General features: G+C 48.6%; 1 protein-coding gene, 1 long non-coding RNA gene and 1 pseudogene across 3 annotated transcripts; 2 read left to right on the top strand and 1 right to left on the bottom strand.

The window, feature by feature from the left end:
* Positions 1–90: 90 nt before the first annotated feature.
* On the bottom strand, positions 91–21,918 carry IPP (intracisternal A particle-promoted polypeptide). Of its 2 annotated transcripts, none has more exons than XM_074266068.1 (9): positions 21,790–21,918; positions 16,799–17,129; positions 13,780–14,211; positions 9,883–10,038; positions 9,204–9,371; positions 6,585–6,722; positions 3,114–3,236; positions 2,218–2,438; positions 91–1,427 (listed from the first exon to the last, which is right to left on the bottom strand). In XM_074266068.1, the coding sequence occupies exons 2-9, from the start codon at positions 17,088–17,090 to the stop codon at positions 1,203–1,205; spliced, it is 1,755 nt and encodes a 584-aa protein (XP_074122169.1). In that variant the 5' UTR covers positions 17,091–17,129; positions 21,790–21,918; the 3' UTR covers positions 91–1,202. The 2 variants fall into 2 exon arrangements, with proteins under 2 accessions (XP_074122169.1, XP_074122168.1); XM_074266067.1 differs by lacking the exon at positions 21,790–21,918 and adding an exon at positions 21,294–21,514.
* Positions 15,113–15,330, top strand: LOC141541713 (protein kish-A pseudogene; annotated as a pseudogene).
* An 86-nt stretch (positions 21,919–22,004) lies between the features above and the next one.
* Positions 22,005–24,352, top strand: LOC141541715 (uncharacterized). Its single transcript, XR_012481884.1, has 2 exons — positions 22,005–22,696; positions 22,796–24,352. It is a non-coding gene; the product is annotated as an uncharacterized LOC141541715 (long non-coding RNA).
* Positions 24,353–24,674: the final 322 nt, after the last annotated feature.

Genomic DNA, 24,674 nt, shown 5'->3' with positions numbered 1-24,674 from the left:
ATGACTCGGGCTTTTCCCATGCCGAGTGCTGCGGCTGAGGGAGCTCCGGCCTTGACTTCTAACCCTGCCCACAAAAGACAGAACCACCACTGCAAGCAAGCCTTTCCAGTGTTTATTTAGAAGCGGAGAAGAGCTGGAGTTTGCAATGCTTTTACACACAGATGGATGCACTGGATGCTCACAACAACCCTGTTAGGCAGGTGCCTTTGTGTCACAATCTCCAGAGGAAGAAGCAGCGACCTACTGGCATTTCCACCCCAAAAGTGTCTCTGCCAAGGTTTACTAAGGAAGCTTTTGGGCCCTGATATGCCACAGTAGGAAATGAAAAAAGCTGCAAAAGTGCTCTATTCACAACTCGGGGATCCAGTGTGTACTGGGCTCTTGAGAATAGGGGAGGTGAAGCTGGCAAAGGCAAGGCAGGTGCAAAGCAGCAGTCCCAGCTTGAGCCTTCCATCCCATGATTCCACCCTTGGCCAAAGGTCTGGGGGTGAATGTATGAGAGGATGGGCCACAAGGAAGCTGGGCAGCCCTTCAGAGGCAGTGCTTTTAAGGGAGCTTCCCAGAATGATGGGCAAGCAGAGTGGAAGCTTTCAGGAATAGCTGAAAGAGGAGCAGGATGGAAGGTTTCACCCTTCCCTAAAAGCTAAGCGGGCATGATCTGTGGGTGAACACTCCTCTGGCAGGCTAGGGCTGAGGCAGCTGCCCAGGGCCTTCATTTCAGAAGGCTGGTATGGATCTAAACTTGCCTAGTAGGCAGGGATGCCAAACAAAAATCAGCAGACTAAGGTTTGCTAGGAGCTCCTTGACAGGATTGTCTCCATTTCCCACCAACCTCTCCCCATAAATCTGGTGCCAGTGAAAGCCAGTACCTGGCATTAAGGGCTAGGCAGTTTTTCCCTCTGATTTTCCAAGGTGAGGCAGGTATAGCTTTCATTGCAGGGGAACAGAATTGTGTGAAGGGATTCTTAGACTGCACAGGAAAAGCCCTTGACAGGACTCTATAGGGACAGTGGGAATGGCTGACAAGGACCCCTGTGAGGGTGGACTTTGCAGCCACGCCTGGCCCCTAACACTCTCAGTAGCAGTGCTCCAGCCTAGTCCTTAGCCCCTATGTGCACTCGGATCTCGGGCCTTCCTCTCCCTCCAGTCCTGCCCCAAGCCCCAGCATACTCTTCCACGACCTCAGGTTGTCCTACTACCTGTCACAGCACTGCCACACCCCCTTCACACCGACTGGTGATCATGTTACCGATTTCAGTCCATGTGTCGGAGTGAGGGTTGTACACTTCCACCGAGTCCAAGGTGACTGGGGCCAAAAAATCGTGGCTGGGAGACCGGCCTCCGGAAACATAGAGAAGCCCATTTATTGCCACCACACACACACCAGCTCGGGGCACTTTCATAGATGCAACTTCAACCCACCTCTCCTGGTCAGGAAAGAAAAGCAGGAGAAACATCCTGATTAGCAGCTGAGCCAAGCAAGAACCTGATAGTGGGGATGAGGGAGATGTTAAATACCGCACACTGGTACTGGCAGGTGCCACTGAACTGAGAGAAACACAGGCCTAAAGAGGCAATGAAAGGTTCCCCAAGAATATCGACCCAGCGTGCTGCTGGCACACAGGCCAACAAGGACAAGGCTCCCGGCATCCAGCTGGGTAAACATCCCTCTGCTCCATGACTATCATGGGCAAAGCCAGCTGCTGCCCAGGGCTGAGTCCAAAGGTAAGTCAAGTTCTGGAGAGCTGAGAATACACAGGATCCCAGCCCCAGAGACTCTTGAAAAGGCAGACAACAGGGCTGGCTCATCAAAGCCTAAACCAACAGGCCTGGCACACACTCTGCAGATGTACTTCTTTACATGAGAAACTCACTGGGTGTGCGGGCAGAGAAAAGAAATTCTGACATGGCAAGGGCAACTTCATGGGTGACCAGGAGTTTTAGGTTTGAGATGTCCCCAAGTCACCTCCCCTTCTCTTTTAAGGGACAGCCAGTGCCAGGGGCAGTAGACCATAACTGGCAAAAGAATTGTAGTCATTTTCAGAGGGCAACTTTCCATGTGAAAAACAACGCAGCTTCTCCACAGCCCAAATCCACATTCCCTCCTTCCTTCCAGCTGCTTGTGCAATGATGACCTTCGGCAGGGCAGACTCCACGGTAGGACTTTCATTCGGGCCTACCCAGCCCCCTCCCAAGCCCCAGATTGTGCCTCCGTACCTCCTCAAAGGAGTACTTTTCCACAGTGGGCAGTGTATCCTCAGTCTCATTCCACCCTCCGATCGAGTAGATGCAGTCGTTGAGGGCGGCCACGCCCAGGTAGGCCCTCCTGGTGCCCATGGGAGGGAGTGTGGACCAGCTCTTGGAGACTGGGTTGTAGACTTCGACTGAGGAGAGCTCCATGCCCTCAGTACTGATACCGCCAACTACGTAGATCAAGCCTGCGGCACACAAGATGTCCTCTCCAACACCAGAGCACAAGGAGGGCGCAACACCAAGAAAGCCACAGCCTTGAAGCTCATGGGGCAAGGGGGACCCAGCTGGCTCAGTTCCTATCTCAAGTCCAAAAGAAACAAGCCATGAAGAGTTCCTTCTTTTGCTAAGCCTTATGGGTGCCTTCTGTCCTTCCCCCAAGATGCAATCACCCTCAAGGTCAGAATAAAACAATAAAGCAGCACTGGGGGATTCAGCCCTGTGTGGCTGCAGATGCCCGCACTTTTCTGCCTTTGGGGCCTAGGTCCTGGGCAAGTTTCACCAGCTCTCATTACCCCCAGTCCCCTCTCTGGGACCCATCCTTGTTAGTCCTCACTGGTATCCTTTTAGCTTTGACCCACAGCACTTCAGGCCTACTTTTCCAGCTCTTTGAATTCCTGTTTTAGTGTGCAGTCATACTCCATCACATTCATAAACTGTGCCAGCTCTGTGTTAAATGTTTTAAAATATGTATTCTACAATGGCTCGGGAGGAAGGAGCTGATGTTACTAGCCCTATTTACAGATGAGGAAACTGAAGCAGAAAAGATGGAGAGAGACACCCAGGCTTCGGCCTTGGCCTCAGCTGTACACAGTGGATCTCCCTGATAAATCTACTTCTCTGCCACCATCTTCCTCTCTTACCTTGGATCTCACAGCAGCCAAAGTTGTAGCGAGGCACATCCATGCTGCCCACGATTTCCCAGGTATTTTCCTCGGGATCAAATCGTTCGATGGAGTTTCCTATCTCATCTCCAACCCATCCTCCTGCAACAAAGAACAAAAAGCTGGCACTTTGGCAGACCATGCAAGGGCCCCAACCAGTCTTGGCCAAGAGGAAGGGGCTCCTCACAAAGGCTGGGCTTAATAGATCTTAATAAGGTTGTGAACTGAGTTCATAACAAATAAGCAAGACTGGTGTGGGCAAAGGAGACTTTCAAAATAACTGCCTTTTAAAATAGACCTCTGGAACTACTAGCTTTGGGGACCCTGACCACTCTAGCTACTAGCACATTTTGCTCTCAAAAATGGTCTCTATGCACTCTTTGCAGATGACATGATGGTATACTTAGAGAACCCCAGAGATTCTAATAAAAAGTTATTAGAAGTAATTCACAACTTTAGCAAAGTTGCTGGATACAAAATAAATCCACATAAATCCTCAGCATTTTTATATATCACCAGGAAAATGCAACAGCAAAGGATACAAAGAGAAATTCCATTCAAAACAAATGTCGAGAGTATAAAATATTTGGGAATCCATCTACCAAAGAAAAGTCAGGAATTATATGAGCAAAAAAAAAAATAAAGTCAGATTTAAATAATTGGAAAGACATTCAGTGCTCTTGGATAGGCCGAGCGAATATAATAAAGATGACAATACTCCCTAAACTAATCTATTTATTTAATGTTATACCAATCAGACTCCCAAGAAACTATTGTAATGACCTAGAAAAAATAACAAAATTCATATGGAAGAATAAAAGGTCGAGAATTTCAAGGGAATTAATGAATAAAGATAAAGGTGGTCTAGGTGTACCTGATCTAAAGCTATATTATAAAGCAGCAGTCACCAAAACCATTTGGTATTGGCTAAGAAATAGACCAGTCGATCAGTGGAACAGATTAGGTACAAAGGACAAAAAAGGGTAGAACTACAGCAATCTAGTGTTTGACAAACCCAAAGATCCAACATTTGGGATAAAAATTCATTATTTGACAAAAACTGTTGGGAAAACTGGAAATTAGTATGGCAGAAATTAGATATGGATCCATACTTAACACTATATACCAAGATAAAATCAAAATGGATCCATGATTTAGGCATAAAGAATGAGACCATAAATAGGTTAGAGGAACAGAGAATAGTCTACCTCTCAGACCTGTGGAGGAGGAAGGAATTTAGACCAGAGGAGAGCTAGAGATCATCATTGATCACAAAATACAAGATTTTGATTACATCAAACTAAAAAGTTTCTGTACAAACAAAACTAATGCAAACAAGATTAGAAGGGAAGTAACAAATTGGGAAAATATTTTTACAGTTAAAGGTTCTGATAAAGGCCTCATTTCCAAAATATATAGAGAACTGACCCTGATTTATAAGAAATCAAGCCATTCTCCAATTGATAAATGGTCAAAGGATATGAACAGACAATTCTCAGATGATGAAATTGAAACTATTTCCACTCATATGAAAGAGTGTTCCAAATCACTACTGATCAGAGAAATGCAAATTAAGACAACTCTGAGATACCACTACACACCTGTCAGATTGGCTAAGATGACAGGAACAAATAATGATGAATGTTGGAGGGGATGTGGGAAAACTGGGACACTAATACATTGTTGGTGGAGTTGTGAAAGATCCAGCCATTCTGGAGAGCAATTTGGAACTATGCCCAAAAAGTTATCAAACTGTGCATACCCTTTGATCCAGCAGTGCTACTACTGGGCTTATATCCCAAAGAAATACTAAAGAAGGGAAAGGGACCTGTATGTGCCAAAATGTTTGTGGCAGCCCTTTTTGTAGTGGCTAGAAACTGGCAGATGAATGGATGACCATCAATTGGAGAATGGTTGGATAAATTATGGTATATGAATGTTATGGAATATTATTGCTCTGTAAAAAATGACCAACAGGAGGAATACAGAGAGGTTTGGAGAGACTTACATGAATTGATGCTGAGTGAAATGAGCAGAACCAGAAGATCACTAAACAATTCAATAACAATACTGTATGAAGATGTATTCTGATGGAAGTGGATATCTTCAACATAAAGAAGATCCAACTCACTTCCAGTTGATCAATGATGGACAGAAACAGCTACACCCAGAGAAGGAACACTGGGAATTGAATGTAAACTGTTAGCACTACTGTCTTTCTACCCAGGTTACTTATACCTTCGGAATCCAATTCTTAACGTGCAACAAGAAAATTGGATTTACACACATATATTGTATCTAGGTTATACTGTAACATATGTAATATCTATGGGATTGCCTGTCATATAGGGGACAGAGTAGAGGGAGGGAGGGGAAAATTTGGAAAAATGAATACAAAGGATAATGTTATAAAAAAAAATTACTCATGCATATGTACTGACAAAAAAATTTTTTTTATAATTATAAAATTAAAAAAAAATTGGTCTTTATGAAAGAATATTTGGACTGCGCATAATTTTAAAAAAACCTCAATTTTAAATTTCAATAAAACCAATTAAATATATTATCCCACTGTTTCCCAAACACTGCCTGGAGAGTGGCTACTCCTTAGCTTTTACCCTACAGAGAAGGATCCCTGACCCCCGGCCCAAGCTTCTCCAGCCAGTTCTCACTACTTGAAATTCCTCCAACACACAAAGCCTTTCATCCTGCAGTTAGTTAAGAGATAAAGCTGGAGGTCAGAACCCTTTGACCCCTGAAGAAGGCAGTCCAGACTCTAGTGTAGTAATTGTCATCTTCAGGGAGCTCCTGTCAAATAGGACTGGACAGCCATGACCAACATGTCAGATGAGTGAGGAGAGTGAAGCCATTAAAAGAAAGCCTTCCCTTTCAAAAAACATTTAATGAATTCTAATTAAGTCAGAGTTCATTAATTCTGGCTCATTTTGCAGCCTTAAAAAAAAACAAAAAACCACCACTGTTTTCAAAGCATGTTCCTTGCTTTTAGCAAGGGGGGGAAGGGAGTTATATTTAAAACAGGGAAGAAAATTAACTGTTCACATAACTTTAGTGTGTTACTTATATGTAGACGCTGTTAATTATAAATGTCACTTATAATTAGAACAGGCAGCCACTTAAGGGGCTTCTAACCCCATCATCCCCCAAGTGGAGAAATTATTTCATGTCCCTTTAGTATAAACTACCATTGTTCTTTGATTAAGTGGTTTAGCAGTTAGAGACCTAATTGGGAGCAGCAAAACCATTAACTTGATTGGTTCCGCTGCGCTGCTCCAAGATGCTAGAGACACTTAGCATCCTGTCCTCTTCCTGCTCTGTGAGCTGCATCCTTGGAAAATCTGGAGGTAAAAGAATTTACCCTTTGAAGAGCCTCTCCCCAGGGACCAGAGAGGTGAGACACCCACTTCACAGTGACCACATGTAGTTACTTACCCAGAGCATAGATAGCCCCGTAACACACGCACACTCCCAGGCCACAGCGGGGCTGGTTCATGGAGGCCACAGTCGTCCACTGTTTTGTGACTGGATCATAGCGCTCCGTGCAGTCGAAAATCATTGAATCCTTCTCTCCTTTAGGAGATAGAGAGCAAGACGTCAGCAGACAGACTGAGCCCTGCTGACTCCCATGGCCCATGGCAGTGCCCCTCTCCCAACCTGAGCACAGCCAGGGCCAAGGGTGCACCCCACAAACCGACAGAATGTGGAAAGATCCTCTCATTTAAGTTAAAAAACAAAAAGCCAAGAAGACTGCTTTAAAACTTCCCTTGGAGCTTCAAGAATTTATGCCTGTGTATCAGGCCCATGCCAGGCACATAAGGGGACACAGCAGAGGTCTGACATAGTTTCTGCCCTCAAGAGACCAACCATCTGGTGGAGGAAAGATGACCTCCTGGCATTCAACTCAATCCACTCCCCCCAGCACATGAGGTGCCTAGGTACCAGAACATAATGACAATACCCAACAGATTCCCTGCCCTCAAGGATCCTAAGTAGACACCCACTCTGGACAACATAGCAGGAAAAGTCAAGGGCAGGAGTGGGAGAACAGGAACATAAGCTGGCAAACCCAGACCTTGGGGATGAACAATCTGGCCTAAGGGGACCCGAGGGAGAATCTGCAGGAATGTTCCAGGAGGCAACTCCATAGCTTGTCCCAGAACAATCAAGGCTGCCTCTGGAAGATGCGAAAGCAGCTTTGAATTCTTTTAACAACAGGGAGATGGAGGGCTGGGCCGTCTGGTTGTAGATGAGAGATGCAAGCCAACCGATGCAATCAAAGCAATCAGTCCTACAAAACCTCATTTGTCAAGGTCTCTCTGAAGACATGACAGAATTAACACTGAAAGATTAGTTTCCCAGCTTTTGGGGCCAGGACAGTCACCAACAGATGTATGGGGTTGGCTAAAAGGTTGTTTTTTATGCCCAAAGGGTTATAATTGTACAAACCCTTTGATCTAGCAGTGTCACTCCTGAGTCTGTATTCCAAAGAGATCATAAAAGAGGGAAAAGGTCCCAATGTGCAAAGATGTTTGTAGCAGCTCTTTTTGTGATGGCAAGAAATTGGAAGGTGAGTGAATGGCTCTCAAATGAGGAGTGGCTACACAAATTGTGATATATGAAAGTAATGGAATATTATTGTTCTATAAGAAATGATGAAGAGGCAGATTTCAGAAAAACCTGAGAAGACTCGCATGAACTGGATGCTGAGTGAAGTGAGCAGAACCAGGAGAACATTGAACATAGTAAAAGCAAGATAGTGTGATGATCAGCTATCACTGATTTAGCTTTTGTCAGTTGGGAGGGAAAATGTCACTTGCATCCAAAGGGAGAAAAATGAAGAATAACTGCAGACTGAAGCACAAGATTTTTACTTTTAAAATTTTTTTTCTTTCTTGCGTTTTTTCCCCCTTTTGGCTTGATTTTTCTTGCACAACACAACAAATGAAAAAATGTTTTAAATGATTGCACATACAACAGACTGCTTGCCATCTTGGGGAGAGGGAATGAAAAAAAAATTGGGGAACTCAAAATCTTAGGCAAATATGGAACTATGGCCAAAACTATACCCTTTTACCCAGCAGTGCCATTATCGGGTCTGTATCCCAAGGAAATCATAAAGGAGGGAAAAGGACCCCCATGAACAAAAATGTTTGTAGTGGCTCTTTTTGTGATAGCAAAGAATTGCAAATGAGAAGATGCCCATCAATTGGAGGCTGGCTGAATAAGTTATGGTATATGAATGTAATGGAACATTATTGTTCTATAAAAATGATGAACAAGCTGATTATAGAAAGGCCTAGAAAGATTTACACAAACTGATGCTGAGCAAAACAAGCAGAACCATGGTACACATTAATAGCAAGAATGTGCAATGATCAACACTGAAAGACTCAGTGACCAGTTAGGAGCAGCACCCAGATAAGAGCCTGCATTTGTATGTCTGACCCCTCTCCCTGGCATGGGACCCTGGGATCCTGAAAGCCCTGCCAACGGAGCCCAAACTTTCATCAGTCCCGCTGAGCTGAAAGTCTGCCTGCAGGACACTGTGCCTGTTGCCTGCTGAGGATGGCAGGAAGGTGGGCAGGGCCCAGTCAGCCACCAGTGAGTTAAACCTGGCTAAGAAGTTAGGAAACTACAACTGAGGAGGGGACGTCAGAGGGGTGGCACAGATGCTCAGCCAGCCTCGGCTACAAGCTGCAGCCTTCCCAGGGCCTGAGCCCTCGTGGCAGGTCACTCCTTCCTAGATTCAAGGTCTTCCTTCTCCAGCCACATGAGAGGCTAAATTCCAAAGGTTCCATTCCAAAGAGGCTGAGTCTACCACACTGGGATGTGTGTGCGCTATAGAACACAAGGCACCAATTAAGATGCATTTAAAAAACAAGAATACAGAAAAATGAGAAGTCATTTGGCTAGCCTGTAACAAACATCCCCATATGCTAGCCGACCCTTCTCCTCTGCCCCCACGCCCCATAGAGGGATTCTCCTCAAAGTCTATGTGTTGGGCCTCCAGCATCAGTCCCCTCTGATTGGCTTGCCCTGTGTCACCATTACCTCCAATGGCATAGATCATCCCTCCAACTACCGCTACTCCCAGGCCACTGCGGGCCTGGTGGAGGGAAGACACTGTGGTCCAGTACTGGCTGAAGGTGTCAAAGCGCTCCACACAGCTGAGGGCTCTGCTGTCGCTCCATCGGCCCCCCTGCAGGCGGGTGTATCCACCTGAGGAAAGGAGAGAGCAGAGATACCAGGTGAGCCTCCCTCGGCCGAGAACAAGGCCCAGATGCAGTCTGGTCAAAATGGAGAAGCTTAGGCAGGGTGGGCCAGGAAGAAAGCAAGTTCTGGTGGCTTACTCTGGGAGCCATTCTGTTTCCTCAGCTAGTTACATCAGCAGCCGAGGCCATCAGGCCAGCCACTGCAGGCTGAGCCCCACTTGGATACGGTTCACCAATGACAAGCCTGGTTTCTCCCATGCTTCCACAAAAGTCAGCAGCTTCTGGCTTTAAGAGAAGCCTTTGTCCAGGTGACTAAACTGGGATCAATAAGCCCCAGGTTCCCACTGCCAAATGGGGATCTCCCTCTCTCCTGGGGGTGACTCAAGATGGTGAGCTGCCCTTGCCTGTCTATCCAGGGTGGGAGACGGTCCAGCCCCTCCCCTCTGAGGATGGAAGGGTAGGAGGCTTTGATCTGCTACCAGAGATAGCCCTTGTGCAAAAGACACAGAGAGGCTTACCAACGGCATACAGGTACTTCCTCGCTTTCTTCCGAGGCCGCACCTTGGAGGTCTGCAGAAAACTGCAGAACCTATTCTCCTTGGGGACCTTGCCCATTTCGCAGTACTCTTTCAACAGCGTCTGCAGGGCCACTCGGAGGCTGAAGTCAGGGACCCCTGGGGGAAAGAGAAAAGAGACCATCTCAGTCTGGCCTCCTATGCCATGGTGAGCCCTGACCACATGCTAAGTCCTGGGGATGGACACAAAGAAAGCGCAAGGAGTTGAGCCTCGGGGGGAGACGACAAGCCACACGAGCTAGCCTGGAGGTGACCAAAGGGAGGCCCCAGTGAGCTTCAGGAGGGCTTGGGAACATTTACCTGAGACTTTAAGGAAGCCAGGGATATTGGGAAGCAGAGAGGAAGAGCAAGAGAAATCCAGGTGGGAGTAGGGAGGGGAGGTGGGACCTGATCTGGGTGAAAATTTAATTTACATAATTCTTCTCTCCCTGTTCTGAGTTTAAATATGTATAATAAGAACAGGAGGATCATTGAGGAAAAGGGGGGGAAGTCAGAAAGGATCCCTGAAGGCCCTGGTCAATGTGAAGAAACATGTCTGACATGGATGATAGCCATGAGCACCATGAGTCAAAGGGAGGAGCAGGCCCAGCCCCAGCCCCAGCACTGCTCCCTCCAAGCTTCCCATGGAATATCCTCTTCTAGTCCCTCCTCCTGGTCCTCCCTTCCTCCTCCTCCATCTCCTCTTCTATCCCACTTGTCCTCTTCCTCCTCTTATCCCTCCTTCCTGCTTTCCCTCTTCCATCTCTTCCTTTCCTCCTTCATCTCTCTCTTCCCCCCTTCTCCTCTTCCATCTTCCCATCTCCTCCTCTTCCTTTCTCCTTCCTTCCCTCTCCCCTCTCCCCCACTTCCTTTTCTCCTCCTCCCTCCCCATGTAGCCTGACCCTAGCCCTCAGCTGTGCCTCTGGGTGACCCACTTTCCTGGTATCCTACCCAGGGCATACAATACAAACATCAGAGGTTAGTGCAGGATGGTCACAAGTGCTGAACTGTTTCAGATCCAAGGAAAAAAAGGAAACACCATAAAAAATATACCCAAGGGAGGAGCAGAATACAGTGAGTTCTCTCCCCTCACCTGCCCTGCTCCCAACAGTCTGTTCTAAATGGATCTGGAATGCATCAGACTGCATTCTCATGGGGACATTCAAGAACAAGAAATCTGGAAGTCCCTTATCCAGCCCAGGTCAGCCCAGGGTTATATGCAGAGAGGCACTAGACCCTGAGGATGGGCTGGCCTCTAGCTCAAGGGAAAAGCAGCACCCAGAGACAATCCATAGAGAAGCACCAAGACTTCCTACAGACTGGAAACAGCTGACAACTTTGTTGCCCACTATTCATTTGTGTGTCACAGATTCGGAATGGAATGAGGAAGGCACAGGGCCCTTCCAGGGAAGGGCAGCCCTGGGCCTCAAACTGGGCTGTATACTGAAAAGAAGAATATTCAGAAACAAGATCCAAGGATGTCCCTGCTTGTCACATATGAAGTCAGGTCTCAGTTCCAGCTTGCAGCTCAATATGGAGCCTGCAGACAAATAACCAGAGGAGAAATCCCACACCACAGGGAAGCCTACAAGAGCTAATTCCAGAAGCCGATTATCCTTGTTCAGATCCAGGAACTGGTAGAGATCAGGGAGTTGGGGGGGGATAAACATCAGATGTTGCCCTGGATCAGCCCATGTTAGGAGCACTGGAAGCTTATAGGTCTCCAGTATTAGAACCTGGAATAACACAACCATCAATACTTCAAGAAAGTAGCAACAGGAACAACTCAACTTTCTTTCTAGAAGTGTGGCAAGGCCCGGACCTAACATCAAGTCCCAAGTCATGAAGCAGCCCAGAAGAATAAGCAAATAAAAAAGAATCCCACCATAAAAAGCTATTACAGAGTCAAGAGACCCTCAAAGCACAAACCCAGAAAGAGAATGATTCTGAATCACCTATAAGTAATGCCTCAGAAAAAACAAAACAAAACAAGTTTAGGTACAAACTTTCTCAAAGAGTTTTATAAAGGAGAATTAAATTTTTTTAATCCTTCTTTATAAAACTCTTTGAGAAAATTTGTACTTTTTAAAAAATATATGTCTGTGAAATGAGAGGAAAAAATAAAAAGTAATGAACAAAAGGAAAGAAGTTATGGAAGAAAGGACTAGAAAGGAAATCATTATCTTAGCACAAGAACTATAAAATCTATCCAAGCAACAAACTTCCTAAAAATTCAAATGGACCAAAGAGAATTCCCTGAGACAAGTAATATAAAAACAAAATCAAAAGGCTGGAAAAAAAAAAAAGAAAGAAAGAAAGAAAGAAAAAGAAAACGTGAGGTATGTCATAACAAAAACTTTCTTAGGAAACTAATCAAAGAGAAAATATTTAAGACTCACTGGATTGCATGATCACCATGATCAAAAAAAAAAAAAAAAAAAAACAAAACTGCCCAGAAAGATCCAAGAATCAGAGGGGAAAGAAGAAACAAAAAGAACCTGTCACCTCCTAAAAGAAACCCCCAAATGAAAACTCTCATGAACATTATAGACAAAACAAGAGCTTTTAGGTCAAAGAAAAAATACTGCAAATAATTAGAAAAAATTCAAGTAGAAGGAGACAGTCAGGATCACAAAGAATTCAGGGTCACTACCGTAGAGGAGCATGGAACTTTTAATCTGATACTCCAGAAGGCAAAGCATATAGACTTATTCTACAATAACTTATCCTTCAAAACTAAATATAATGCTACAGGAGGAAAAAAATTAGACTTTTAATGAAATAAGAGGATTTCCAAACATTCTTGATGAAAAGACCAGAGGTTTGAAGTACAAATTAAGAGAAACATTAAAAAGAAGCCTCAATGAACAAAAATAAAGGACTGAAAAAGGACCAAAAAAAAGGACATTGCTTACATTCAAATAGGAGATGATTGAAGAGTCCCCTCTGATTCCTATTATTAGGAGTCTTAGAGGGAGTCTAACTAGAAAAGGCCCAGAAGGGTTCTCCTATGACCTGATGATTCTATATAAAAAGGTGGGAGTGAGGGTAGTGGCCGACAGGAGAACCTCATTCCTCACTCTTATCAAAACTGGTCAAAAAAGAGAAAACACACACTGACACACACAGAATCTCACACACACTCACACTCACACACACATACTCGCTCTTGTGACAATGCAGAAACTTGTTTTGCTTAACTAGTTTTGGAATAGAATTTTTTTTTTCTTTTATTCTCAACTTGGGGTGAGAGGGAAAAAAATGGTTTGGGTTTTTTTTGCTGATTGGAAAAAAATTATAAATCTCTGTATCCACCCCAGCATCAATATCAGCTCCTGCGTCAGGCTGGATACATTTTGTAATGAAGAAGGTGGGGCTGGGCTGGGATCCGGATTTCACTAGTATACAGAAGTCCCAGAGGAGAGGATGTCCTCTCGAAGGCAGGGCAGCATCTTCTCTCCAGCCTGGCTCAGAGTCATCTTGGTTTAGAGATTCCTAGAAGTGGAGTGTCCTGCCCAGGGCCACCTGGTCAGGAGGGCTGGAGTCCAGGTCCTTAGGCTAGCTCCATGCCCTCTCCACCCGGCTGCTCCTACACAGAACCCGGCACTCCCCTCAGACACCAATCAGGCCCTAACAAGAGGCCCCCGGACCCCCTGCTACCCTGGAAGAGCCGGTGACAGCTGCATGGATGTTCTGCCCCGGAGCACATTTCCACCTCTGCAGGACACATTAGGGGCTCTCGAAGGAGCAGATGCTTCATGGTTCTGACAGGTGAGGTCTGGCCTCCTTTCTTACAAGACAATCTGGCCCCTGCATCCTCCACCGTGACCCTGAGGTCGCAGCCCAGCCTCCCTCTCTTACCTTCTATGTACTTGACTAGCCTTTGGGAAGGCAGCAGGGGGAATCGGACGGGCTCCAGCACTTCCACCACATGCTTCTTCCTCCTGCCCAGGTCCTTCAGAAGCCACTGCATGGCGGCCAAGAATACCTGGTACTCATCTTCAATGCTCAGCTCCTCGCTTCGCAAAATCTTAATCAGCTGATCCTTGGTCAGAGCCAAAAACTCTTCCCCGCCGCTCACCTCCAAGAAGTGCACGTGGATGTAGTTCTCCGTGAACTCCCGGAGGTCATGGCAGGCGATCTGCTCCGAGAACTGGAAGATGCCGATGCAGTTGGAGGGCTCCACCTGGCCCTTCAGGAACTCACAACACAGGTCGACCACCTCGGTCAGCTGCAGCATGTCGGCGGCCACGATCAGCTCCTGAACGTTGTTCACCCCTATGTTCACCACACCTAGAGGAAGGAAGAATGCCAAAGGCGCTTTAGCGGTAAGGAGGGCACTCTGCTCGCCAAACCCAGCCAGACCCGCTGCTCCTTGGGCTCCTCACACTGGCCGGGAGCACGGCCCGGGGGGCCAGAGGTCTTAGGGCCAAGGTGAGGCCTTCAGGAATTGGCCTCTCAGGCCATTAGAATGGAAGCTCCTGGAGGGCAGGGACCACCTTTGCTTTGTGTCCACAGGAATTAGCACAGGGCCTGGCACATGACAGATATTTAAGGCTTGGGAACTGACTGAGGGGTGTTGAAGTGTAGAGAGCTTTGAGAAAGGGGGAACAGGCCCAGGACAACGTGCTCTCTGGCCATCTAGGGTGGGTCCCTGGAAGGTGGGACTGACTGCCCAAGAGTGTTGAGATCAAAGAAAGACTGGCTCTTGGATTTTTAAAAGCAGCCTTCTCTCACCTAACTGCAGCACTTTCCCGTTTATCCAGGACATGGCTCATTGTGTACGAGCCTGTCTGCCTGTCCTCCCCAGCAGGTGGTGAGCTACTTTTTCCTCTTTTTTCTATCTCGAGTGTTTGACTCAGAGCCTGGCACATAGTAGGCCCTCAGGAAATGTTTGACTTATTCCTTGAAGAGCAGAATTACTGCAAGTGCAAAAGAGAACATGCAGAGTGGAAAAGGGCGTGATATTCAGAAGACTGGGGCACAACAGTAAGGGAAACTGCCGGCACTGAGCAGATGCCCATGCCCTCAGCATGCAAACGTCATCAGACAGGCTGTGAAGGGCAGGCCAGCAGCAGACCTAAAGAAGCACAAGCTATGAGGGGGAAGGCAGGGCAGTTTCCTTAAAGAAGGTGCTCACCTTCCACCTGCTGCCCCATGGGGTGATGTGGTTGGGGATATCAGAGGTCTCACCATGTCTGCTGCTTTCAACTTTCAGAGCCTACTGACGGTCAGCTTGCTGCTTATGTGTACCTGTGAGTACATCCAATCCTTGCCTTCTAGCCTCTGGACAAAAATAAAACTGGACTGTGGGGAATATTTTGGAAGAATGCCGGAATCGGTGAACAAAAGAATCCCTATATAGCAGTGTGCTGTAAAGGAATGGCTTTTGGCATCTTATTCATTCAGTAGCTGAAAAATGCCAGAATTTAATTGCTGTAAGATTTCTTTAGATAAAGGATTTACCTACAGGAAACAAGGGGAAGCGTTCTCTATTCTTAAAAATATTTCCTACAAATCTCTCTCAGATTGAACAAAAGAATAACATCCATAACTTTTAAAACAACAAATTATACAAGTGGAATTTATGTACTCTGCAAGAGTAAAGTTATTTTTAAGAATCTTCAAAAGCAAAAAAAAAAAAAGGAAATTCCCATGATTGAGTACAGTTAAAATGTCATTTCAAATGAAATTCAGTCAGTTTGAAAGTAAAATTAAGGGGCAGCTAGGTGGCGCAGTGGATAGAGCACCGGCCCTGAATTCAGGAGGACCCGAGTTCAAATCTGATCTCAGACACTTAACACTTCCTAGCTGTGTGACCTGGGCAAGTTACTTAACCCCAGCCTCAGGGATTTAAGAAAAAAAAGTAAAGTTAAAACTTGTGAAACATTTAATTATTTAAAATGGGTTTTTGTGTTAGCACTAGGTTAATAAACTTAATAATTTAATAAAGCTTTTGCTCAACTATTAGTGTGAACACATATATAAATAGATTCACTAGGTATTAGTTAGCTTCCACTGTTTGAAACCTTTGTTGTCCATTATTTGATCCAGATCCGTATTGTGTATCCAGTGGGATCCAGCCTTTTGAGAGAAATGATAAATTTCAAAGCTGAAAAGGGTCATAGAAAGCACTTCCTTCTTATTTATGATTTTAATATTGGTGAGAATTGTATTAGAATAGTTCTACTAAATTAAAATAATCCTCTATAGAAAATTTCAGTCTCTTTTCAGCCAATATTTAAAAAAACAAATATTAACTTTATTTTTTATGTTTAGTTGGAAAAAAATAGAAATGACAAATAAAGAATAATTCCTGGATCTATAATAACTAAAGAGGGAAACTGAGGAGTGTTTGGGACAAAGCAGGAGACGGCACTGAGAAACATGTCTTGAGAACCTGAGCAGAAACCAAAGGCCCAAAGACCTTCAGACCCTACCCTCCAGGATGCAATCAGCATTTCTGACAAAGTAGCCTCCTTTTTCCAGATCTCTGTCAGCCACAAGATCTAACAGGACTTGAGATGGAAGTGGGGAAGCTGAAAGGGAAGTCAAGGGCAGTCCTGTGTCTATCCCTCACCAAAGGCCTGTAGGACCTTAGGAACACATCCCTTCTGGCTTCATCCAAAGACCCCAAGGATTTGAAATCCCTCAGAGAGGACAGAAAGTGTCCAACTCATCTTAGTCCTTGACCTTCCTTGGTGTCTTATCCAAGCAAGCCCCCAAATCACTGCAGCCCCTTTCCTCAAAAACACCCTATAAAGGGTAAGGAAGGCGGCAGGGAAATACCTGGAGCACTCTTGGCATTCCAGCCTGTAAGCTGTCCAATCTCCAGGGCAGTGGGGGCTGGCTGGGTGGGATGTAGGGGAGGGGGGATTACCTGTGTAGATGAAATCCAGAAGAGTTTGGAAAATTCCTGCTTCGATGCCCAGGATCTGCACTTCATCCTTGCAGGACTCCTTCATTCCCCCAGTGAAGAGGGCTGCAAAGTAGGGGCTGCTGGCAGCCAGCACCAGCCGATGCACACGGAACTCGGCCTCTCCCACCTGCAGCTGCACGTCACAGAAATCCTGCCCACTCCGCATCTCATTAATCTGGGCCAGGATGATCTGAGCGTGTCTGTCAGACGAAAAGGTGCTGTCGGCCGCCTTTGGCCCGGCCTCGCAAGCCATGACTGGAGGCGATGGCCTGGGTCCTTTAGCTGCGTCCCTCTGGAAGGAAAGGAAAAGACTCCATCAGGGATCATAAGGTGCCATGCCCAAGAGCTAGACAGTCACCCTGTCAGGCCAGAAGCAGCTGGACCGGCCTGAGGCATGGCCCAGGCCACTTGGGGACCACTGCATGCCTAGCGGGAGTATTTTTATAGCACCTACTATGTGCCAAGCAACTTATTATTATAATATAATATTAATATAAATATCTTCCGTGGGCCTGATAACAAACTTATGAAATAAGTAATTATTTTTACAGTGGAAGAAGGAAACAGAGACTGAGTGATCAGCCCAAGTATCTGAGGCTGGAAATGAACTTCTAACATCAGGCTCCAAGCTCTATTCTTTTGCCAGCTAGCTGCCTCTAATATGACAGAGAAGGACCCTGAAAAGTAACTAACATTTACATTATGGAGCTTACTCTATGCCACAGCTTTACAATTATCACATTTATCTGCACAATTATGCTAGGAGGTAGGTACTATCATCCCTATTTTATAGTTAAAGAAACTGAGACAAACAGCAATTGTCCAAGATTACAGAACTAGTGTCTGAGACTGGATTTGAATCTAGGCCTTTTTACCTCTAGACTTGGCACTCTGTCCACTGAACCACCTTGTTGTCTTTAATATGAGCCTTAAAGCCTGCAAAAGATCTGAGCAGAGGGAAGGATCTCAGGAGCCTCATTTCTGAGAGAAATCCCCACCAAGAGGGCATCCAACCTCCACCTGAAGACCTCCAAAGATGGGGAGCTCACTATCTTTGAAGGTATTCTATTCTACTCAGGACTTCATATCTTCGTCACATCCGGGTTAAATCCACTTCTGGGAGCCTTCCGCCATCTCTTCTGGTCCAGCTCTCAGAGATCAAGCAGAACCAAACTAATCCCTCCTTCAGACAACTGAGTTCAGCTGTCAAGGCCTGTCCCCTTCACCACCAGCTCACACAGCAACTTCAGGCCCATCCCAGCCTGGCTGCCCCTTCTCCGGATCTTCTCAAGCCCATCAATAAATATCCCAAGCAACCCAAAAAACCTGCTTGCTTCCCTGCTTGGGCTCTCCCACATCCCTGACTGACAGACCTCCTTGCTTCCCTGCTTGGGCTCTCCCACATCCCTGACTGACAGACCTCCTTGCTTCCCTGCTTGGGCTCTCCCACATCCCTGACTGACAGACCTCCTTGCTTCCCTGCTTGGGCTCTCCCACATCCCTGACTGACAGACCTGCTTGCTTCCCTGCTTGGGCTCTCCCACATCCCTGACTGACAGACCTCCTTGCTTCCCTGCTTGGGCTCTCCCACATCCCTGACTGACAGACCTCCTTGCTTCCCTGCTTGGGCTCTCCCACATCCCTGACTGACAGACCTCCTTGCTTCCCTGCTTGGGCTCTCCCACATCCCTGACTGACAGACCTGCTTGCTTCCCTGCTTGGGCTCTCCCACATCCCTGACTGACAGACCTGCTTGCTTCCCTGCTTGGGCTCTCCCACATCCCTGACTGACAGACCTCCTTGCTTCCCTGCTTGGGCTCTCCCACATCCCTGACTGACAGACCTCCTTGCTTCCCTGCTTGGGCTCTCCCACATCCCTGACTGACAGACCTCCTTGCTTCCCTGCTTGGGCTCTCCCACATCCCTGACTGACAGACCTGCTTGCTTCCCTGCTTGGGCTCTCCCACATCCCTGACTGACAGACCTCCTTGCTTCCCTGCTTGGGCTCTCCCACATCCCTGACTGACAGACCTCCTTGCTTCCCTGCTTGGGCTCTCCCACATCCCTGACTGACAGACCTCCTTGCTTCCCTGCTTGGGCTCTCCCACATCCCTGACTGACAGACCTGCTTGGGCTCTCCCACATCCCTGACTGACAGACCTCCTTGCTTCCCTGCTTGGGCTCTCCCACATCCCTGACTGACAGACCTCCTTGCTTCCCTGCTTGGGCTCTCCCACATCCCTGACTGACAGACCTGCTTGCTTCCCTGCTTGGGCTCTCCCACATCCCTGACTGACAGACCTCCTTGCTTCCCTGCTTGGGCTCTCCCACATCCCTGACTGACAGACCTCCTTGCTTCCCTGCTTGGGCTCTCCCACATCCCTGACTGACAGACCTGCTTGGGCTCTCCCACATCCCTGACTGACAGACCTCCTTGCTTCCCTGCTTGGGCTCTCCCACATCCCTGACTGACAGACCTCCTTGCTTCCCTGCTTGGGCTCTCCCACATCCCTGACTGACAGACCTGCTTGGGCTCTCCCACATCCCTGACTGACAGACCTGCTTGGGCTCTCCCACATCCCTGACTGACAGACCTCCTTGCTTCCCTGCTTGGGCTCTCCCACATCCCTGACTGACAGACCTGCTTGCTTCCCTGCTTGGGCTCTCCCACATCCCTGACTGACAGACCTGCTTGCTTCCCTGCTTGGGCTCTCCCACATCCCTGACTGACAGACCTGCTTGGGCTCTCCCACATCCCTGACTGACAGACCTCCTTGCTTCCCTGCTTGGGCTCTCCCACATCCCTGACTGACAGACCTGCTTGCTTCCCTGCTTGGGCTCTCCCACATCCCTGACTGACAGACCTGCTTGGGCTCTCCCACATCCCTGACTGACAGACCTCCTTGCTTCCCTGCTTGGGCTCTCCCACATCCCTGACTGACAGACCTGCTTGCTTCCCTGCTTGGGCTCTCCCACATCCCTGACTGACAGACCTCCTTGCTTCCCTGCTTGGGCTCTCCCACATCCCTGACTGACAGACCTGCTTGCTTCCCTGCTTGGGCTCTCCCACATCCCTGACTGACAGACCTGCTTGCTTCCCTGCTTGGGCTCTCCCACATCCCTGACTGACAGACCTGCTTGGGCTCTCCCACATCCCTGACTGACAGACCTCCTTGCTTCCCTGCTTGGGCTCTCCCACATCCCTGACTGACAGACCTGCTTGCTTCCCTGCTTGGGCTCTCCCACATCCCTGACTGACAGACCTGCTTGGGCTCTCCCACATCCCTGACTGACAGACCTCCTTGCTTCCCTGCTTGGGCTCTCCCACATCCCTGACTGACAGACCTCCTTGCTTCCCTGCTTGGGCTCTCCCACATCCCTGACTGACAGACCTCCTTGCTTCCCTGCTTGGGCTCTCCCACATCCCTGACTGACAGACCTCCTTGCTTCCCTGCTTGGGCTCTCCCACATCCCTGACTGACAGACCTCCTTGCTTCCCTGCTTGGGCACCGCCTCTCCCAAGAAGGATCCCTGCTTTCCACTAAGTGCTGCCTGATAACGCATCTTTGTCATTTCTGGCCTTAGCTGCCAGCGTCCATGCTGTACACTGTAAATCGTCCCTTTTCCCCTCCTCCCCCCAACTTAGATCCTTGAAAGCAGAGCCAGAGGCCTAATACCCGTTTCCCTAGTCCCCTTGCCACCGGCAGCTCCCGAGCTGCTCCTGCTTGGTCCTGTCATTCAAGGCTCTCTATAAACTGCCCACACCGGGTCATTGGGAGGTTCCTGAAGTGAGAGGGTTCAAAGCTGGCCATTCACTCTGTGACCTTGAGCACTGGCACGCCCGGTTCTCCAGGCCTGGCTCTCTTCCTCACCATGGGAGGGCTCCCTGGGGGAGAGGGGGGGACGGACCCTACTTCTGCTGATTGGGGCGGGACGATGATGCAAGGGAGTCATGAGAGTAAACCTCCCTCCCCTCCCCCCCTCGTGCCCTCAGTGGGTGTCCAGGGGCCTGACCTTCCCCGCCAGGTGCAGGGGGTTCCTGCCGGTAAAAGTGAGGCTCCCGAGGCTCAGAGCCGATAAGGAAGTCCTGGCCTGGGGCTGCAAGCACAGATGGCCCCGCCCAGCCGGGATGTTTACATCCCCGGGTCACCCACTTTCCCCAATACGGACCCCGGCCCTGGGGATCCCCAAGTGGAGGCGCCCCTGCCCCCGGGGGCTGCGGATTCAGCTCAGAGGAGCCTGCATTCGGAGGGGCTAGGGACCGAGCCCCTCCTCTTCCGGGGAGACTGAGCCCGGGGGGTGGGGGAGGAATCAGCCGGCCCGGAGCCCAGGGGGCACAAGGGGGGCCGGGGCTTCTCTGACGCAGGCAAGAGGCTTGGCGGCGGCCACCGCGCATCTCGGGGGCCCGGGTCCGGCCGCCGCCTCCATCCCACTTCCCCGCTCTAACCCAACCTACCTGGGCGGCGGCGGCGGGGGACGTTAGCGGCGGGGCCTTATCCCCACTTCCCACGGTGACCGGCACCTACGAGGGTCCGGGCCCAAGCAGTCTCGGGCTGCGCACGCAGCTAGGGCAGGGGGAAGGGTGAGCAAGAGGGGAGCTGGGTGAAGAGGCGGGTCACGTGTGTACGCCCCCCGCCGCCCGGGGGAGGCCCGCGGAGTGCGCATGCGCGAAGCATTGGGGGATGTGGCCTTCGGGCCGTGGAGTGACGGCTTCCGGTGGGAGGAGGTTGAATCCCGGTTTTGCTCCTTTCTGGCCTCAGTTTCCCCCTGTCCTTACTGGAAGATGTCCGTCGAGGGTCAGGACCGTCCTCCTAGCCAGGACAGGCTCCCATCCTCTCCGGCCTCCCTCCCTCCCCAACCCCCTCTCGCGGGGCTTCGGAGATCAGCGTACTGAGCTGAGGCAATGCATGTGCACTTATTAAGTGCTTTCTGTGTGCAGAGTGCTGGCTTACCGTTAGAAGTCAGCCCCTTCTGGGGCGGGGCGGGTGGGGAAAGCCCCACTGAGGAGGGGCAGCTGTTGTCACCGGCGAGCCTAGGCTGGAATAGGAATGTGTGACCCTGGGGAGTCACTGACCCGATTGTCTTTTCATTTGTGAATTGGAGGTAATAGTGACCCCGGCCTCCCTGTGAGAACCCAATGAGATAATTCGGTTGTCCTAGAGCACGGCAGCGGCAGCACCTCTCTCCAGCCTCCCCCTTGATGGGGCACTTGAGGTGCTGGGGGGTGCTCATCCTCCTTTGGCGGCCACTCTCTCCCGGGGCTCCCGGAATCCTCCGCAGGGGCGGTAGCCACGCCCCCATCAGGTAAGCCACAGGCCTCAGTCCCATGGGTGAGTCCGGGGGTCCGCCCAAGCACGCGACCCCCAGCGGAGGGAGAGAGCAGGGTGTTCCCGGGCCGAGAAGGCGGCTGAGGAGCCTGAGAAGCCGGTCAGACGTGGAGCCGAGGTCAGCCCCGCGGACTGGGGACCCCGGCAGAGCGCGAGGCTGGGACTCTGCCTCCTCTCAGTGTTTGTGAAGGCGTGGCCCGCCAGCCCAGAAGCGGAACACGAGGAGGAGCCGTCAGTGCGGATTGTTTAGAAGAGAAGATCTGGTAAAGTTACTGTTCTATAAAAAGTGATGAACGCGCCGGTTTAGAAAGTCCCGGAAAGATTTACATGAACTGACACTGAGCGAAACCAGCAGAGCCGGGGCTACATCGTGCACGGTAAGCGCAAGGACGTGTGATCCGTTAGGAAAGGCTGGTTCTTCTGGTGCCTCAGGGATCCGGAGCAGTCCCCGAAGGTTTTGGAGAAGCCAGGAAAAGAACCAAGGACACTGAAGGTAAATCAACACATGCCGGGTTCTCACTTCTTTTTTCAGGTTTGTTTGTCTCTTTTAATCTCTCTTGGTTTTTTTCTTTTGCCCTGATTTTTCTCTCCCAACATGATTCATAAAATAACGTGTATTTAAAATAAACAGATTTACTAGGGAGAAAAAAAGACTTCACCTGTGATGTCCCTGGTCTCCTTCAAACATGAAGAATGAACAGCATTTTCACTCCGAATGCTCTCTGCTTCAGGTGGGAGCCCCCGACGGAAACGAGGCTGATGGCAGCAGCTTCTGCTCGGGCTCATCCACGCCGAGGCCGCAGCGGAGCCGCCCCAGGCTGCCTCTCCCAGGAGGGCAGCAGAGGGCCCTGAGCGGCGCCGGCGACCCCCAGCTCTCCCAGCAGGTCCCGCTCCCTCCTCCAGGATCTTAGGGAAGGTGGTGGGCCGAGGGTGAGCCGCCTGCCCCATGCTGCCTCCTGTGTCTTCTGCAGGGTCTCTTTCACCAAACTAACTTTACTCTCTTGTGTGTGACGGGATTGGATTGGATTGTACACAATACGCCTGCTCCTGGAAGTATCAGACCATAAATACCCATCAATCAATAGGTACTGATTAAGCACCTACAGGGTACCAAGCTCTGAAAAAAGAATGGGAACAACATGGTCCCTCCCCTCCAAGAGGGCAAGGGAAGGGTAGATGCCGGCACTGTGCCAAGTACGTGCGAATATGATCTCCCATTCTAATGAGAGTGCCACGTGCAACCAACGAGGCACATACAAGATACATCCAGAGTAGAGGAGTGGTCAACCCAGAAGGAAGGCACTAGCAAAGCAAGGGCAGGTCTGCTGCAGAAAGAAGCCTTGGAGCTATGTCTGAAGCTCCCCGTGGCATCAAGAGCCAGCGCCTCTGTCTGGCACTGAAAACCCTTCCTAGCTTGGCTCCAATTTATCCTGCCAGCCTCATGTTTTTTCTCCTTTCATGCACATTAGACTGCAGTCCAATTCTATTACTAACTACAGCACTCTCTGTTTGCATCTCTACTTTTTTCTGGCTGCTTCTCTTGGAAAACTCTCCTCTTCACCTCGCCTTTGAGTAGTGACTTGTTTCCCTCAAGACTCAAGCAATCTGAATTGGGTATGGGGGTCTGTGACTTGATGGGTAGAGGGAACACCCGGCAGGGAAAATTCCTCTATCCATGAAGGTGAGATCTAGTCTTATAGAGAGTTGCCTAGTTAACAAGAGGCTAAATTCCCTGCCCAAGTGTGTGTGTGTCTGAGGCTGACTTGAGCTTAAATCTTCCTGGCTTCTTGATCCACTATGACACACTGGAATTATGGGAGAAAATACTCCTACTCTTTGATCCAGAGAGTCCACTGTAAGTTCCTCAAGGAGACAAAAGTCTCCATATACACAAAAGTATACATAGCAGCACTTTTTGTGATGGCAAGGAATGGGACACAAAGTTGCTGTTCTTCAATGGGAGAATGACATAACAAATTGTGTGGGCCCAGAATGGAATGAAATATTGCTATGCTGTAAGAAATGATGACTGGTATATTTGTATTGGACTACTTGACATCTAAGGGAGGGAGTGGGGAAAAGTTGGAACAGAAGGTTTTGCAAAGGTCAATGTTGAAAAATTACCCCCGCATGTGTTTTGTAAATAAAAAGCTTTAATAATAAAAAATAAAACTATAAAAAAAAGAAATATGATTAGAATGAACTCAGAGAAGTATAACACAGATGGGTGTTATGAAGAGCACATGTTAGTGGACTAGTTAGTGCCAGTTACTACCCTCTTCTCTTAACCTTCTTATCTCTGGACATGTAATCAGCTGCAATCAGTTACAATAATTAGCACTTTTTTGAACCTTGGGGCAATACCCTGACAGCTCAGGCCCACTGTTTTGATAATTGGTGGAGTTTTTATCAGATGAAAACTTAGAATAATCAACAACTCAGAACCTCCAGTTAGGAAAATTCTTAATATTACAATGTTTGACATTAGCTGCCCTAATTTATATTTATAT

This window comes from Sminthopsis crassicaudata, chromosome 4 (genome assembly GCF_048593235.1).
Source record: "Sminthopsis crassicaudata isolate SCR6 chromosome 4, ASM4859323v1, whole genome shotgun sequence".
NCBI lineage: Eukaryota > Metazoa > Chordata > Mammalia > Dasyuromorphia > Dasyuridae > Sminthopsis > Sminthopsis crassicaudata.
This window is presented reverse-complemented; position numbering and strand designations above follow the sequence as displayed.